Source organism: Desmodus rotundus, chromosome 2, assembly GCF_022682495.2.
Source record: "Desmodus rotundus isolate HL8 chromosome 2, HLdesRot8A.1, whole genome shotgun sequence".
Taxonomy (NCBI): domain Eukaryota; kingdom Metazoa; phylum Chordata; class Mammalia; order Chiroptera; family Phyllostomidae; genus Desmodus; species Desmodus rotundus.
In genome coordinates this window covers 131,842,025-131,861,836 of record NC_071388.1, presented here as the reverse complement: position 1 = coordinate 131,861,836, position 19,812 = coordinate 131,842,025, and the positions used below count along the sequence as shown (strand labels likewise).

Sequence of the window (19,812 nt, the reverse complement as noted above, 5' to 3'; positions counted from 1 at the left end):
TTTTCTTCCCTTTGGTATATCTATTATATTATTGAATCTAGGTTTCCTCTTTTGATAAGCAGATCCAGGTGATTTAAAAAAATAAATATTGCAGAATTAAGACTATATTACTACTTGTATATTTTTCACACAGATCTTACAGCCCTTTGAAAATTTTTTTTGTCTGTCACACACTCTAAGGACCTTCTCATACAGATACAAACATATTCCTTTGGTTCCAGGACAGTTTTATCAACATGTTCGTATTTTATCTGTTTCCTTATAGCTATTGATTAGCATTTTAAAATCATTCAGTAGTTTCAACCACATCAGAATTTTTATTAGTCCACTGCTTAGTGAATCATCTCTAATGCAACAAAAATCTGATTCAGAAATTATTCCAATAACTGGATACAAATTAAATTTTCAGTGTCATTCAGACCTAATTGGCTCTGACCCAGTTGGTGGAGGCATCATCCCCTACACCAACAGGTAGCATGCTCAGTTCCTCCTCAGGGCACATCCCTAGGCTGTGGGTTCGATCTCCAGTCAGAGCACGTACAGGAGGCCACTGATCATTTCTCACATTTATGTCTCTCTCTCTTTCTCTCCTTTCCTCTCTCTGTAAGATCAATAAAAATATCCTTGGGTAAGAATTTTTTTAAAAGACCTAATTATATGACAATAGTGAAACAAAAACATTTTACAATCTGAAAACATTTTATTTAATAAACTTCATAAATATATGCTTCTAAATATACTTAATAGTTATGAATTTAAAACATATCACCAGTTTCTTGAATTCATCATAGGATTTTTAATAGATTTCAATTGTATTTTATAAATGAGAATAAAGACATTCAAGAACATTAAGAGGTTAAACTGATATATTTTCTCGGGGAGATGATGTATGTAGCTGACTAGGTGACGTATCACATGCATATGTATAAGTTGATATGGAAACTTTATTTTTCTTGTGAATCTTAAAATTATTAATTCTAAAATATTCCATCTTAGTATTAATGCAAAAATACAAGCTGGACCAGATAGATTTATTCATCTCTATCATCATAGTGTCTGGGCATAAGTAGTATACTAAAAACAAAATTCTGTTGTGAGGTAATTTAACTTTACTAGGCAGAACTCCTTGAAGACAACTCATAATTTTCATAATGGGATAATTTAAGTGACTCATTAATTCATTCAATGTTTATTTTTTTTCTTTTTTTTTTGCTGTAGGCATCATACTAGACACTGAAGATAAAAAGCTCACTGACACCGCTCCGTCCCTGTAGGCACTAATAATCCAGAAACAAATGTGTTGAGTAGTAGACTCTGGGAAATCTGCCTGTAATTTCCTGTTCTCTATGATAACTGCTTTACTTAGAGTAAGGTAGACTCTAGAAACTGCAGGGTGTTAGGTAGATGAGAAAGTTCTGACACTGTGAACTAATTTGAAGTTAGACACATTCAGTTAAAATAACCTGTCCTTCCCAAAGTGGTTGAGGAATCTTAAACACATTCCCTAAGGAAGGCTAGAATAATACTGATTTTAAAAATCAAGGTTAAAGACAATAATAGATTATTCTACTTAAGTCAGAAGTAAAATTAGTAGCATAAATGCAGTTCCTTTAAAATTGCTGGATATGGCTTATGGCCAGATTCTTCAGTTTCTTTGCAGCTAAAGCAAAGAGGGAATTATGATCGGTTACAATATTATATTTTCCATATATAGCTTTTTCTGGCACTGAGCCCTGAAAGAAATTTCTCCCATAGGTCCTTACATAAAGAGGTCACTGCATGATGTACTGCTTTCAGATACTATGTCCTGGGAAGTATAACTGTGCTTTTCTTATGACTACTTCTTACAGCATCCTTCATTTAAACCAAGGGCATGATGCCAAAGCTCAATTCAGCAAGAGATTCAGAGAAGGATAAAAACACCGCAATATAAAAATGTATATTGTTCTCTGGTGGTTTGGCTTGATTGAGAGATAAAATTTAAAATAGCTAGAAGGATACATAACTTTCCTAAAGAAAATTCATTATAAATGTATTTGTTAATTCAATTTTTGATGAAAATTTGGCAACAGAAAGTTTGGGGTTATATATTGTATTATCAGTTCGTAGTAAAGATATTCTTTGTTGCTGAATACAAATGGAGTTATGTGCTTTAGATAGTCAACGAGGCAGAAAGTAAAAGCGACTACTTTTGGAAATTAAGTGGTCTAAATCAGATTTTTTTTACACTAGAAAAGATGTGTGAAGGTACCTGCAGAATAACCAAGTTTCTCTCATAAAAAATTAAATGGTGAATAGACTTTTGATATGAAAATGTTACAACATAGAATAGGACTGTGATAGTCATAATTTGACTACTTTTTTCATTGTGAATTAAAGTGATCCCCCACTGTGGTCATGAAAGAAAGAAGGATGGAAGGAAGGAAGGAAGGAAGGAAGGAAGGAAGGAAGGAAGGAAGGAAGGAAGGAGATAAGGAAGGAAGGAAGGATGGAAGGAAGGGGATAAGAAGAAAGGAAAGAAGGAAGGAAGGAAGGAAGGATGGAAGGAAAGAAGGGGATAAGGAGGAAGGAAGGAAGGAAGGAAAGAAGGAAGGAAGGAAGGGAAGACAAACCTGAAAATGTTGAATTTTCCTAGAAATGTTGAATTTTATGCACTGTGATTTTTCTGGTGAACCCTCCACACTTTTATTACCAATAAATCCATACATCTCTGATATATTGTATAGACATGTTGGACTTTTTCTACTTTATTAAAAGTACTCTGATAAATCAATTTCACTCTCTGGCCTGGGACTATCAATAGTTGAGAATATTTGAACTTAATCCTCTCTCAATGCACTTGAACTTGTAATTCTCTTCATCTGTCTCCTCTCCATCCTTCCCTTTCCTTTTCCTCCCTCCTTCTCTCCCTCTCTCCCTCTCCCCTTCCTTCCTTCCGTCCCTTTTTATTTAATCTTAATTTTTTTATCAGTTAGAGATTTTTCTGTGGCTCATTCAATCATTTTCTGAGGAACAGTTTATTGTACTGTATGTATGCCTGAGTACATGTACATCCACATGTGTTTTTCAACAAGTAGCTGTGGAGTGCAAACAGCCACAATGGAGACACAGAGCTAATGTTATAATGTAGATCCTGAGCCTATTGGGCACTCAAGTAATTCAATAAATTCATACTAAAGTCACTTGGCAATCAAAATGTACATATACTGAGGCTTTTGATAACCATAAACACCACTCTAATATGTAAAACTGTCCACAAACGATAATGAAGCTAACCTACATTGATACATTGTGACTTAGTTCACTGGTTGAATGGTTAATCTTCTAGGCAGCCCCAAATGAGCACAATTCAACTCCATACATCAATGAAATTATTAATTGTTGAAATTATTCTCCTTTCAAATTTACTTAAAAAAAGTTGAGTCCTCTGATTTAAGTCTATTGTATATCTGCCTAAAGTAGATATTACTGAACATAGAAGAGGGATTATAAATTTTATAAGTCAAATTAGTATCCCAAGTGAGCATTGCACATTAAAGCTTTCTGAAATCAACTGGTGTAACAGGAGGGCAGGCATTCATTTTTGAAATAGAACCTTTATTAAAATTTCTTGAATGATCACCTACTATCTAAGGATGCATTTTTAACTATTCTATGTATTATTTTCCTTATCCATAAAGTAGAACTCAATAATATAATTAGATAAGATAAGTCATAAGATAATTTAATAATCAACAGAGATAATGCTTAGTTGCCTTATAAAAGTATATTGTTTCACGGAGTTAAAACAGTGTATGTACAGGGTAGGCAAAAGTAGATTTATAGTTGTCAGTATGCAGAATTATAAACAGACTTTATTCTTGTATTAATATTTATTAATTACTGTATTATTTATTATTATTATTATTTTATTTACTTTTGCCCACCTCTGTATATTTCCCATTGGTTAGACCTTATATTTTAAGACAAAAATCTGAGTTTGCGACATATTTTTCCCCTCAAATCCAGTGCAATGTGACTATTACTATGTAAGTGGCTACCATTATGTTTAAGATGTATAATTTAATTGCAGGTCTATCGATAGACTACATGGAAAACAAGCTTTATTGGATCAGTTCGGGAAATGGAACCATAAATAGATGCAACCTAGATGGTGGTAATTTAGAAGTAATAGACTCAATGAAAGAAGAATTAACAAAAGCTACAGCCCTAACCATCATGGGTAAGTGCAGCGGTCCTACAGTTAGGATGTTTGGTATTGATTGAGGGTTGATTAATTGTGACCTGTTAAAAGCTGAGAAGAGTCACTGCTCCATTAACTCCAGAAGCACATTTAAACTGCACATCTCTGTGAGGATATTTTTTTCCTTCTCCTTCTTTTCTTAACATTAACAAACAGACTTGTAAGATTATCTAGCAGGGACTTTATTATTATTGATTATTTGCTTACTATGATTTGTTTTATTTTACAATTATTTTCTGTGTTCCAGTGTAGTGTTTTAAAGTGTAAAGGCCTCATGTATTTGTCACAATATCAAATCTACAACATCTCTGCTTATGAAGGGTAGCTTGATTTATGAAGATAATTCAAGACACAAGGCCACAGGGTCTATTCAACAAGGAAGGAAATTATTCTCCCACAAATAATTCTTTTTTATACAGGCACATCCCCAAGATATTGCAGGTTCAGTTCCAAACTACTGCAATAAAATACATATTGCTATATAGTGAGTCACACTAATTTTTTGGCTTCTTGGTGCATATAAAAGTTATGTTTGCACTATACCGTACTCTACTAAGTGTGTGATAGCATTATGTCTAAAACAACAATGTATATACCTAAATTAAAAAAAACACTTTATTGTTACAAGAGGCTGGCAGTCATCTGAGTCCTCAGGTTGTAATGGTTTTGCTGGTGGAAGTCTTGCCTCAATGCTGATGGCTGCTGACTGGTCAGGGTGATGGTTGCTGAAGGTTCGGGTGGCTGTGGCGATTTCTTTTCTTCTTTTCTTTCATTTTTATTTATTTTTTAAATTTTTAGTATATAATCTTTATTATGTTTTGCCATTACCAGTCAGCCCCTTTATACCCCCGCCCCCAGAAATCACCACCCGGTTGCCCGTGTCCGAGAGTCCTTTTTCCTAAATAGGAGCACAAAGAAGTTTGTCCCGTCAGTTGACTCTTCCTGTCGCAGGGATTTCTCTGCAGCACCCGTGCCATTTGATAGTGTTTTACCCGTGGTAGAACATTCAAAATTGGAATTAATCCTCTCAGTTTTATCGACTGTCACTGCTTCGTCAACTAAGTTTATGTAAGATTCTAAATCCTTTGTTGTCATTTCAACAGTCTTCACAGCGTGTTCACCCGGAGAAGATTCAGCAGTAAAGGCTGTTTCGCTTTCTTATTTTTGCGTGGTCACTAAAAGAGAAGCACTTTTAACTTCCTTCAACAACCTTTCCTTTGCATTCACGACTCGGCTGTTTGGCACAAAACATGGAATTTTTGGCCTGTCTAAGCTTTCACCAGGCCTTTTTCCCTAAGTTGTAGGCATTCTAGCTTTTGATTTAATTTTATGTGACTCTTCCTTTCACTTGAACAATTTGAGGCCACTGTAGGGTGAATAATTGGCCTAATTTTAATGTTTTGGGTCTCCGGGAGTTGGTAAGCCCAAGGCGAGTGAGAAGGATGGGGAAGAGCCTGCCACTGGAGCAGCTGGAACAAACACATTTATCAATTAAGTGTCCTGTCTAGCATGGACACAGTTCCTGGTTTTCCAAAACAATCATACCATAACAAATAAACTAATGACAATGTTTGAAATATTTTGAGAATTACCAAAATGTGACTCGGAGGCACAAAGTGGGAAAATGCTGTTGAAAATTGCCCTGGTAGAATTACCTGACAAAGGGTTGCCACAAACTTTCACTTTGTAAAAAATGTAAAGTCCACAAAGTGCAGTAAAGCAAAGCACAATACAGTGAAGTAGGCCTGTTTGTAGGAGGGAGGTTTTACTGGTATGAGCCTCTTTTCATTCCTTTTCTTCAATCTGCCAGAAAATAAATTGTCAGGCAAGTAAGACAATTACAAAGCTAAAAGGGAGGCATGGTTTTCCATAGAACAAATAATCAAACTCTATCGTATTAGTCTTAGGAGCTGATTTTTCAAATGTGAATTTTAATTTAAAAAGATAGTTTGACTTTAATAAAAATATGGAAGAATGTATGTCATAAAGAAACTCTTTTTGGTGAGGATGGCTGAATCTTTTGTTAGTGAATGGCTGGCCGAAAGATGAAGGTCGTGGTAGGTGACAGTGTAAGAATAAGACACTTCACATGGAAACTCAGTAGTTATATTTGGTGACAGGAAATCAGAAACCAATGTCACATTTACAATTCTAAATATCGTGAGGTATTCAGCACAACTTTTAAAAAAGATATACTATGTATGAAAAGTGAATTTGAATATACTTTAAAAGTTAATTACATAAGTAATACATTAGGTCTTTTCATTAAATATTCTACAATCTTTTAGCTCTTTCACCATGTCACAGATTCGGTAAGTTTTTGGTTTGTTTTTGTTAATAACTATTTATGAAGGTATGTAGCTTATAAGTGGATTATTATTAAGAGAAGGTTGGAAAATTTATTTTCTAGAAAAAAATGTATATTTTATCAACTTTGATTTCAATTAGGTTAAAACTGATGAAGTAAATAGATTTAAATATTACAAATTATGATTTAAAAGAGGGTGAGTCCAGGATATAAGGATTTAAAAATTTGTTTTCAATTACAGTTGACATTCAGTTGGCATTGTGTAAAATTGATTTACACAGTGTGCACAATGGCATTTGATGCGGACTCTGAACACCTTTTTCTATGGACTGAATGTGTTCCCCCAAATCATATGTTGAAGTCCTGATTTGATGGCATTAGGAGGTGGAGCCTTCTGAAGGTCATTAGGTCAGGACTGTAGAGTCCCCATGGATTCATGTCTTTCTAAGAGACCAGAATGCTAGCCTCTCTCTGCCTTACGAGGATTCCTAGTGAAAGTGCTGGCATCCTGATCTTGGACTTCCAGTCTTCAGAACTGTGAGAAATATGTTTCTGTTGTTTAACCCATCCATTTTTTGGTATTTCTGATATAATAGTCCAAACTAAGATATCTCTCCAGTTACTAGATATAAGCTGACTAGGCTGTAACTTTAAACATCAAATTTTTCCTCATTAAAAAAAAATGACTTTGTCAATTGTATTTTTCCATCTGGGAGTTAACAAATACAATAGTTTCTGATTTTAAATACAGTAGCTTTTACCTGTAAAATTTTATCTACTATATAGTTTCCTTAGTTTTTTTTTTTTTTTTCTCTGTATTTGACAACTCCTTTTAAGGAAATTATTTTTCTATAAATATATTTTAGGTACATGAAATAATGATATTCTAAAATATTTTCTTACATGATATTCAAGTGGTTTGTGCTATAAAATAATGTATAGTCAGCTATGTTATATTTACTATTAATTGCCTAGTTTTCACATATAGAGCTTTTTTAAATTATTTTTTTATTTTCCTGATCATTAATGCCTGCAGGTCACAGTAAGTTAAATGCAAATTAATCAAGTTGACATTCAATTTTAAGTACCTTTGTGAGGTAGAGGGGGTTAAAACTGTTGACTATGTTTAGGGCTTGTGGGTTATTTATGTATTACATTTAGCATGCTATTTCACTTCACTGTCAGCATTTAGTCTGAGAGCAGACTGCATATACTGTATTCACATTGAAGACAAAGTTAGAAAAATCAATTCATGGAGCCAAGAGAAACTACACAAATAAAACAAATGTACTGGTAGAAATAGGTTTATTGGTATTTGGAGAAAATTAAGATGGAATTCAGGAAATTGTAGGATGATGAATTATCTGTATTTTGCACTGGGGCAGGGAAGATCTGGGGCAAATGAATCATTAATTTAAAATAGAAGTGAGAGTACGGAGATTGTTCAAGCACACGTGAAGAAATCTCTATGTCTATATAGAAAGTCCCTTGCATTTGTGGATTTAATGGTTGGCATCTTATTTATCATAAGATATCTTGATATAGCCCATTAAAATGTGTCATGTAATGTTTGTCAAGTTTTACAGAGCAAGAGTTTGCTCTAGTAGGAGCCAGAATTTAAACCTCTCTCCTACACCCATACCTTACGGACTATTTATTCATTGTTCTCTGCTAATCCACTGTATACATATTTACTCTGATTGAAATTTAAATTTTGTTGTAGTTTTATGGGCTATATGATCTTGAGAAATTATGTCTACCATGATATTTGTTGATAGGAATTCCAAAGTTAACTTTGAATATTCTTCTTGAGTATCAAGGGAAATAGGTATGTGAGTATGTGTGTGTGTGTGTACTGAATGTCCAGGGATAGATAGTTAGATGATAGATGATAGATGATAGATAGATAGATAGACAATAAATAGATATTTAAATCATGTATATATAGTCTTCATTGTATAAGTAGGTCATACTTTTAAAATTAAATGTAAGCTTAAAAATTATTAAATTTATCATTTTTATCAATTAAAGAATTGTACTTTAGGTTCCTACCATTCACTAACTAGCTCAGGATCTGGGACAATTACTAGGCCTTAATTTTATATTTGGCAAAAATATGAGCCTTAATCATATGAGCTACAAAGTCCTAAAAACCTTGTAAGATTTTTATTGTTTCTTTTTTTAAGTGGGTATTTTATTTATTTTATTTTTCATTCTTGTTCAATTACAGTTGTCCCCATTTTTCTCCCATTGCTCTCCCTTGCCCTGCCCACCATCCAAACCTTGTATGATTTTTATCACTAATGGGTTGATATAAGAGTGCAGGAAGTTTTGTAACATAAACCATTGTCTAAGTTGAAGCAATGCAGGAGAGGAAAAAAATTGAGAATAAAAATAGTTTACTTGTTAAGTTATTCTAATCAGAGTTCATATTAATGTGTTTTAGAAGTTTGACAAAATTATTCAGTTTTGACTGCTAATTAAGAATTTGGTGAATGTTTACAACATAGGGTTGCTTAAGTTCCTTGTCTTTAGAATAGATTGGTACTTTTTATAGTTAGTGGGTTGACCAAAAAGTTCATTCAGCTTTTAAGTAAAAATAAAAGGCACATTTTAAATTTTCATCAATAATTTATTAAATTTATTGAACAGTTTTGTTCCACTACCTTCTGCCATCTTTTAGGCAATTTCATAATTCCATCTTCCCAAAGCTTTTTATCTTTTTGAGCAAAGAACTGTTCCAGGTGCACTTGTAGTCTTCCAGGGAATTGAAATATTTTCCATTAAGACAATTTTGCAAAGTCTTAAATAAATGGAAATCCAAAGGTGTAATGCCTTATGAGTACGGTGGATGAATGAGAACTTCCCGTCCAAGCTGTAGTTTCTCCTGGTCATCAAAGGAGCATGCTGTCAGGCATTATTATCCTCATGAAAGATTATGCTTTCTCTGTTGACTAATTCCAGACGCTTTTCGTTGAGTGCTGCTTTTAGTTGGTCTAATTGAGAGCAGTACTTGCTGGAATTTATTGTTCGGTTTTCCAGAAGGAGCTCATAATAGAGGAATACCTTTCAATCCCACCATATACACAGCATCACCTTCTTTGGATAAAGACCAACCTTTGTTGTGGTTGGTGGTTTATTTTGCTTGCCCCATGAGCTCTTCCATTCACATTATTGTAAAGTATCCATTTTCCATTGTCTGTCACAATTTGTTTTAAAAAGAAAATATTTTCATTACATTTAATAGAGAATCACATGCAGAAAAAAGGTCAAGAAGGTCATATTCGCTTAAATTATGTGGACCCAAACATCAAAGCAATTAATATAACCAAGCTGGTGCAAATGATTTTCAGCACTTGACTTGGATATTTTGGGAAATCAATGTGGTATAACATTAATTTTTCTCAGTTAGTGTCTTGATTTGATCACCGTTAACTTTGACTGGTCTACCCAATCATGGAGCATTGTCTAGCAAGAAATCTTCAGTGTGAAATTTTGTAAACCACTTTTAACATGTTCGATCAGTCACAGAACCTTCTCCATATACTGCCTAAATCTTTTTCTGTGTGTTTCATTTTCATTTTTACCTTTATTGAAGTATCAAAGCATAATATCTTAAAAATGTTGCTAATTTTCTTCCATTTTCAATATTAAAATGGCTTCACAAAAATTCACCAATTTTGATAAGTTTTTTAAATATTTTGTTGTTGTTGTTCAAGAACAATTGTCTCCACTTTCCTCTCACCACAGCCCCCCACCCCAGGCATCCCCACTTCCCACCCTTGATCCCCACTTTTGGTTTTGTCCATGTGTCCTTATAGATGTTCCTGAAAACACTTCCCCCTTCTCCCCCTCATTATCCCCTCCTACCTCCCCTTTGGTTACTGTCAGTTTGTTCTTAATTTCAATGTCTCTGGTTCTATTTTGCTTGCTTGTTTGTTTTGTTGATCAGGTTCCACTTATAGGTGAGATCATATGGTATTTGTCTTTCACCGCCTGGCTTATTTCATTTACATAATGTTCTCCAGTCCCATCCATGCTCTTGTGAAGGGTAGGAGCTCCTTCTTTCTTTCTGCTGCATAGTATTCCATCGTGTGAATGTACCATAATTTTTTGATCCACTCATTTACTGATGGGCGCTTACTGAAAGTTGCTTCCATCACTTGGCTTTTGTAAATTGTGCTATTATGAACATTGGGGTGCATAGGTTCTTTTGAATTGATGTTTCAGGATTCTTAGGATATAGTCCCAGCAGTGGAATTGCTAGGTTAAAAGGCAGTTCTATTTTTAGTTTTCTAAGGAAATTCCATATTGTTTTGCATAGTGGCTGCAGCAGTCTGCATTCCCACCAACGGTGCACTAGGGTTCCCTTTTCTCCACAACCAGCCAACACTTGCTGTTTGTTGATTTGGTTATGATGGCCATTCTGACCAGGGTGAAGTAGAAGGAAGGAAATAACCAAGATCAAAGCAGAAATAAACAACATAGAAACAAGAAGAACAATTCTAAGGAGCAATAAATCCAGGAGCTGGTTGTTTGAGAAGATGAACAAAATCGACAAGCCTTTAGCAGACTCCTTAAGAAAAAAAGAGAGACGACCCAAATAAACAAAATCAGAAATTAAAGAAGAAAGATTATAACTGATACCACAGAAATGCAAAGGATTGTAAGAAATTATGATGGACAACTGTATGCCAAGAAATTTGAAAACCTAGGTGAAATGGAAGAATTTCTAGAAAAATATAATCTTCCAAAACTGAACAAAGAAAAAGCAGAAAGCCTGAATAGACCAATAACAGCTGGCAAAATCAAAGCAGTAATCAAAAACTCCTGGTAGGACCTGGCTGTTGTGGCTCAGTGGACTGAGCACCAGCTGCGAACCAAGGGGTTGAAGGTTCGATTCCCACAGGGCACATGCCTGGGTTGTGAACCAGGTCCCCAGTAAGGGGCACACAAAAGTCAACCACACATTGATGTTTCTCTGCCTGTCTTTCTCCTTCCCTTCCCCCTTTCTAAAAACAAATAAATAAAATCTTGAAAAAAACAAAAGATACCCCCAAAACAACAACAAGAACAACAAAAAGCCCTGGACAGGATGGTTTCATGGGAGAATTTTACAAAACATTAAGGAAGAGCCAACCCCTATCCTTCACAGACTATTTCAAAAAATCCAAGATGAGGGAAGACTCCCAAACTCTTTTTATGAGGCCAGCATCATCCTAAACCCCAAACCAGACAAAGACACAATAAAGAAAAAAACTACAGGCCAATATTGCTGATGAACATAGATGCTAAATTCTTCAACAAAATATTGGCAAATCACATCAAGCAATACATTAAAAAGATCATACACCATGATCAAGTGGGATTCATCCCAGGGATGCAAGGATGGTAGAATAAGGTTTGTTTTTGTTTTTGTTTTTTGGTTTTTTGAATACATGCTGGTAGGACAGTTATCACAATACAATCTAACAAAACTGTTTCAAATAAAGTTAAGAACAACTATGTGCTAGTAGAGCCATCTTATGGAAAAAACAAACAAATGTTTTAGCCAACCCAATAGCCAAGCAGTTATCTCCAATACCCATCTAATCTTTGAATCACTTGCAAAAACTGGCTAACTTCCCTTTAAAATGAAAGAAACTTTGAGTCACAGGTATGAGCAAGACATATTTTTAATTACTCATTTTCTATGAACAGTTAAGCTCTCAGCTGATTTTTTTCTCTCACTAATTGCAGTTTAAATATATTATATTATTGATCTGTTTTAATAGCAATTTGCCAGACTGTGTTTAATATGTAAATATTAAAAGGATATTGAATTTTGGCTAATGTTAGAATCCATAAAGGAAGGAAAAAAGGCATGTTCTATGTGCATTTTTAATCTCCTATCAGAAATAAACTCAGCTCTATAATGAATAAAAAGTTAACTTCCCTTGATTTGGTTATGTCCACATTTGATGTTAACAAAATAATCACTTGCCCTTTAGGGAGCCCTTGAGAAACTGTAACAAAGGTAAACTGTAAGGACATTTGTTCATACTTTTCATAGGCTCACTTCACAAATTTAAAATCATCATTATAGCTGCTATGAAGATTCCCATTCTTAGTACATGGATAGTTTGCCATAGGAAAGCCAAGGCTGTCTGATTAAAACGCTTCCAGAACTGTCGGGATATGAGAAGGTCATATCCATTTGCTTAAAAACAAATGCAGTGTTACTATTTTGGGGATTAAATGTTTCCAATGTTTCCACTACAGTTGCTACAAGCACTTGAAATTGTCTAGTCTCTCTGTTGACCGGAAAGGGACGCTAATGGGAAAAAATCATTCTTTGCTACATTAACACTTTCATTCTCTCAGCTAATTTCTCAATGAGGTGCTTTTAAAAATTTGTCTCTGTAATCATTTCAGCAAATACTGTGTGGTGTAATGACAAAGTTAGTAGCTATTACAAATGAAACATTTCTAGCACTCATTTGTATGAACCCTCAGATATATAGTGTTTATAAATAATGATAGAAATTTTAAAGATATATGTATACAATGAACAACCCATAAAATTGGCATGCAGAAATTATCAAAAGCCTTTTTCTACTTCCTAAGATAAATTATTATTGGCAAGTTGTCATGGCATCTATGGAACATTACAAATGATGGCAAGTGAGAGGGTGTAAGTCTGGCGCATTTCGTCTTGTTAAGACCCTTAGACTGAGCATGTGCAGATTCACTCTGAAAGCTAGTCTGAAAGGATCTTTGAAGCTAGTCTTATGACACTGCAGCACGTCTGTTAACATTAAAGCTCTTGACTTCAGTAGTTCACCTCTTGGAGTCATTTCCTCTGTTTTGTGCAATGCAAGTCCACTTTGCATGTTGTCAGGGACAGGTTTTTTGTTTGTTTGCTTTTTTAAGTCAAAGCTTACTAAACATTTCTCTCCCTCTCAATGTGGTAATGAAATATAGTTTCATTTCTTTGGACTTCCAGTGTGCCTTTTATATTTGATAGCTCTCTGCTTTGATTTGCTGTTTTCTTTCCAGTCTAGGTAGGTACTTGACTTTTTGTGTGAACTAATTGAACAACCTCTTATTTCTTTTCACTCTCTGTATCTCCAGTCTCCAAACAATCAAGAACTGCTATGTTCTGACTTGCTATAACACCCTCTACTTAGCCATAATATTTCAGAACTGAAATAAGCACTTACAACTTAGTCTGAAATGCTCATTTTGTCTTCCTTTTCATTCAACAAAAGTTGTTTGTCAAAGCATTAGTAGTTTTACCTTATAGAAAAAGGAACTTAGGGTCAATAAGATTTGTGAAAACCCAAAGCATTAGTAGTCCCAATTAATAAAGAAACTTAGAATCAATAAGATCTGTGAAAACTCAGTGCTCCGAGATTCAAGTTCAGAGATCTGATCAAGTTCAGTGCCTTTTTCAGTGCTAGGAAGCGCCTTTCCTGTCATAACTATACTTTCTTTAGATCTCCCCCTACCTCCACGGCAGTCAGTCAAGTGCAATTTCATCCAGGCAGATTGTTCCTCTCTGTCAGATTATGTCCACTTATTTCTGTTTTTCTTGCTCTTTCTTGTCCCTTGACAGATTTTCATATTTATTAACTACCCTAATAGGTGAAATACCACCCATTAAGGCCCGCTTCAACTTTACCTCAGTGTGATCTGAGATAGATTTTCCCTCCTCGGAACCTGTTTTGTATATTCTAATGCAGTAGAATTCTTTTTGTCTCTCTAAGTGTGTGAACGTGTCTCACTCCTCCGTAACTGGGATCCGCATTTTATTCGTACAGGCATCATTCATGACGCACAGCAAGGTGCCTTACACTGAGCACATTTCAATAAATGGTAGTAAAATGGATGAATTAAGAAAACGATGATCATCTGCACAGAAAAATACCTGCCTCAACAATCAAATTCTCTTTTCAGTCAGATCAGGAGCCTGTTCACGTGGCATGATTACAACTATAAATATCAATATATTGTAGAATTTAAATGTAGTGGGTTTCACATCAACAAATTCAGTCAACTGCAGGTCAAAAAATTTTTTTAAGTCCCAGAAAATTTCCAAAAGCAAAACTTGAACTTGCCACTGTCTGAGTGTGACACTGAATCGACGTGAGTGAAGAGACGCGTAGGCACAGCCTGCTGTAGCCTATGTGCACACAGGTTATGCACGTATAACACCATTTTATACAAGGGACTCCCCACCCACAGACTTCAGTATCCTGTGGGGCGTCCTGGGACCAATTGGCACCGTGCATATTAAGGAATGACTGTGTAAATATCGCAAGAACACTTTTAAAAATAAGAATTTGAATTAAAAAGGAAAGAAAATGAGTAATAAGATAAATGTGTAAAATATAGTCATTATGTCTGGCACAAATTTTGCATACATATATGTAGAGAGAGAGAGAAATGAAGAAGAAAAGGGTTGTATTGGATCATGTTTGTTCTCAAAGGAACTGAACAGATTAATGGAGTAGGAAGACAAATGTACCCAAGTGAAAGAGTTGCAAACAAAAGAAAAACTTTGCTGTTTTGAATGTGTTAAGCCCTTAAAGTTAGTCTCTCACAGCTGGGCCTAACAGCGTTATTCTCTTTAATAATAATAACTGATAGTCTAAATAAATAAAGCATTCTACTGTTTAACTTACAAATCTTAACCCACGCAGTTCTCCCAGCAATCCCCTGAGAGAGGTACCATTAATGCTGCTTACTTTAGTGGCTCCCGCTGAGGTGCAGCTGGCCTAAATTAAGTGCTCACGGTTACATGGTAAATAGTGTGGCAAGCTTTCCAAACCATGATTCTTAAGACTCTAAAACCAGTGTTTCTTCTACGAATTTGTCCTGCAGATTTAGTTACTTTAAGATGTATGTGTACTGAGATGTATACAAGAATATAGTTTAAAATTGTACTTCAAATTAGAAATGTCTGGGGAAAAACATACACGTCTATTATAAAGGACTAGCCAAGTGAACTATGGAATCTATGGATGGCAAAATATGCAGCTATTAAAATTTTGTGAATCTACATATTGATTTGAACTGCTATCCAAATGTATTGTAATTGAAAATGGCTAGGTTCAAATATATTCATATTTGTTAGTGAATATAGTTAACAATAGTTAATAGACACAGTAACCATGCAAAAGAGATACTTTAACTGTGACATTACCACTGAAAGCAATGCAGGTTTTCCAAGGTTAGAGATGGGTCTCTAATGTAAGTCTAACTTCAAAGTTAGAATTCTCAACCCAAGGTGACTTTGTCCATCAGGGAACGTTTGGCACTGGCTGAAGACATTTTAAATTGCCACAGGTGTTGGGTAGGGAGAGTTGCTACCCACATTACAGTGTGCAAAACAGGGACACTGGTAAATATCCTACAGGACACAGTATAGTCCTGCAGGAACTATTGGGCCCGAAATGGTATTTTTTTAATAGCTGCACAATGTTAATAGTTAATGTTGAAAAGCCTCCTCTATACCCAAAACATTCCTGTTGACTTCCAGAGGCCAATCAACTATGAAACCTGATATTGTGATTGTAGATCTACCATCACAAATTTTGGTTAAAATAGAAACCCTTAACAATAAATAAGTAAAAGCAAACCTGGTGTTTATAAATGCTGATGGTAGGAATTGCCTTGAAGAGAAAGATAGGGTGGAAGATAATGGAGGGGAGATAAACATCTTTTCTATTTGTCTTCTCTCTTTTAAATGCAGTTCAATGAAAAAGACTCAGGATTGGCATCTCATATTCATACTAATCCTATACTTATTTAATGTATCATATAATGCACATAGTGTTCTTCTCTGTCCCAGTTTTGATTCATTTACTCATTCAACCATTTATTAAGCAACTATCATGGGCCAGGTACTATGTAGATGCTAGGAACCACACAGGACATACAAAAGGCGACAATCCCCTGTCATTAGTGCTGGTAATGCCTATGGTGGAGAAGGAAGTCCCTGAGAGAGTGTATAAGAAAATAAGTGAAATAAAGTTTGTCAGGTGGTATGAAGTACTAAGGGAGAAAATTCAACCAGGGCATAGGCATGGGGAGAGAGTAAAAGTTGGATTGGGGAGAAGGAGCAGGCCATGGCAGTTTACACTGAGAAATAACAAGCAAAATTTGAAGTGAGGGAGTGAGCCATTCAGGTATTTGGGGAAAGAACACACAAAGAAGGGAGAACAGGAAATGCAAACTGCAGATAACTATTTGGCCATATTTTTAAACACCTTTTACTTTTAAAACAGGAGGCTCTTTCTTTTCCTTCCTTCCTTCCTTCCTTCCTTCCTTCCTTCCTTCCTTCCTTCCTTCCTTCCTTTCTTTTTTCTTTCTTTCCATTTATTTATTTTTAATGCTATGGACATCTAACTTACTTTCTTCCTCCATGGAAACCATGGAACTTTTGCTACATTTTAAAAATATCTGATATTTCATGGAGTTTCACTGCTGCCATAACATAATCTACTAAAATCAAGTACATATTTAATTTATGAATATGAGCTAAAAGTAGATATCTACAATAACTTCTCAAAAGAAAAGCTTTTAGCTTTCAAGTGTATGAAATTAATAATAATGATGAAATTAGTTCTGCCTCATGTGTTTTGCTTTATTTGCTTTATTTATTGTATTATATACAATGTTATTATTAACTATTAAGTATTTTAACAAGAAAAAAGATAAATTCTACTAAATATGATTATTTCAAGCTATTATGGTTAACATTTATATAATATTAAACCATAAAATCACTCATATAAAGTACTAATTATAGTCATTTAGAACAAGCTTAATTTTTAAGAACTGCTTGTTTCATCAATATCAAATGTTCTAAAATTAAAAACTTGAATGATTTATGTGTTTATGGAAGTATATCATACAAGTCAAAATTATCTAGATTTAGAAAAATTAACTTATCCCTTGAAAAACAAGATTGATATTTTGAAAGAATGATCTCTAGAGGCCAGATAATACACAACATTTGTAAAACATTACTTGGTAGAAATCATTCATGAGCCATGGACTATAAAGCTTGAGAATGGTCTCTTTAGTTAAGAGTCTTTAAGACAGGTTATAAAAATAATCCCTTTTTGTGTCTATCTTAAAGATTAAAAAATTTAAATTCTGTTCAGTGCAATTACAATTTAGATGGTTATATAATTTTATTGTTGTGTTTATACCTAACGTATGTGAGCATGTTCTACTTAAGAAAATATAAGTAAAGAGAAGTAAAGCAAATAACATATAATTTACAAAAGTATCAAATGATATCCTGTTTACTTAAAAATTATGTTCACAACCACTTTTCAGTAAAAGGTCCAGTGATTTCATTGTTCTACTAGTATTACATGTATATATAATTTGATATACACAAACCAGTTTTTATTAAGTGAACTATAATTATGGTATACATTTTAAGTAACTATGCTTTCAAATTTTACTGCTCAAAACAAGGATAAGTTACTTTTTAGTGTATACTGAGCAATGTCACTTAGTGCAAAAGACTTCAAATACATCCACATAAATTTTCTAAGCCATCAGTCTTATAATTGCCATAATACTATTCATTAAAGTAACAGTAATATATGAAATATATCTAGGCAATTTGCCCAGCACAAAGTATAGTCCATAGTTGTCTTCACTAAGTACTCAAATCATCATTAATGAGAACTAACAGCCCATCAAAAATTACATTGAAAGTACTACGAGAAATCTCTGAAGAACCATGTGTGATACCATTCCAATAATTTTTGTCACCTTAAATGATCATGTCCCAATATGCTGGTATTCTTAACACTAATTACCAAACAGAATGGATAAATACTATAGTTACAAGCTGTATCATAGTGCCTTATTTTGTAACTAGCTTATAATTAGTGATCAGAGAATGGTTGCATTAACACAAATGGAATAATTAAATCATTTCAGCTTAAAATACTTAAAAGAATTAAACAGTGATTGTTTCCCTGCCGTAAACTGCTAAAGGTTAACTGTTCTTGAATCATTTTCAAGGAAGAAAAATTATATCATTAATGTTTATGGCATTAAAAAAAAAAAAAAAGGCAACAGGGGAGACCCAAGATGGCAGAGGAATAAATGGAAACTATACTAACTTCCTCGCAGGACCAAACTGGAATTACAACTAAATTAAAGAAAAGTCATCTGGAACAACCAACTGAACACTAGCTGCAGAGAAGACTTATAACCAAGCACATACAGGAGAAACCACTTCACCAGAAGATTGATAGGGAGTGTGGAGGTGTGAGAGGTCTGGCTGGCTCCCATGGATAGCAGCTCAAGTTCCAGAGGGACATTTTAGCAGCCAGGGTGTTTCCCATGTGAAGTAAGTCATCTAAACCCCAAGCGGGCTCCCCAGGCAAGAGCACCAGAACCCAAATAACATCTGCCTGTGAAAATCAGCTGGATTTCTGTCGACCAGGGAGAGACCATTAGGGACACAAAGAGCCTCGTGAAAGGACAATGCACAAAATTTCATTTGCAGCCACCTACCCTGGGCTCTGGCAGAGGGAGAGGAGAGTGGACTGGAGATACATGAGGAGAGATTAGGCTTGGTGGCTCTGAGGAGAGAGCTGAAGGATCAGTCACCAAGATGCCTGAGCTGAGTCATTCTGCATACTGCAGAAGCCATCTTTCTCAGGCAGAACACCCTCCTCCAAGTGGCATTAGCCTCAGGGAAGCAACAGAATCACTGGTATCAATCCCTCTTGCACTATCTTGTGAAGAAGCCTAAGCAAGGCTGCTGAGTGCAGCTGGAGGCTATATCAGTGATTAAGCCTAACAGCCAAGGTAAATCTCGGGAACCTCTGAGACTAGCTGCCCATCTCTGGGCCTCGTGCTGGCAAAAGCCAGCTTTGGTGTGCAGCCTGGCTTTCTCTGCACACAAACAGGCTCAGCAGAGGAAGCCACATACTGTGGTTTGCTGATAGATCCAAACAGATTACCCCGAGACAGTCACAGGCAGTGTCTGACATAAGTTTGAACCAGGGTCTTTGCAGATCTTCCAAATGTGTAAAAACAAATATAAGGAAGCATCTAAGATGGGGAGACAGAAATAGACACCACATGAAAGAACAAGAGAATTCTCCAAAAGAATAACTAAATGAGATGGAGGCAAGTGATTGTCAGATAGAATGGTTAGAGTAATAATTATAAGGATACTTAACAGCATAAAAAAGATATAGAAACCATAAAAAAGGACCAGTCAGAAATAAAGAATGCA

At 34.9% G+C, this 19,812-nt stretch overlaps 1 protein-coding gene across 1 annotated transcript in view; it reads left to right on the top strand.

Moving 5' to 3' along the window:
* LRP1B (LDL receptor related protein 1B) overlaps positions 1 to 19,812 on the top strand; it is a 1,720,016-nt gene that overhangs the window by 1,203,882 nt on the left and 496,322 nt on the right. Inside the window, exon 34 of the mRNA XM_053919407.2 lies at positions 4,073 to 4,222. Within this exon, the coding sequence (XP_053775382.1) occupies positions 4,073 to 4,222 (150 nt within the window). The remainder of the gene's footprint in view (positions 1 to 4,072; positions 4,223 to 19,812) is intronic.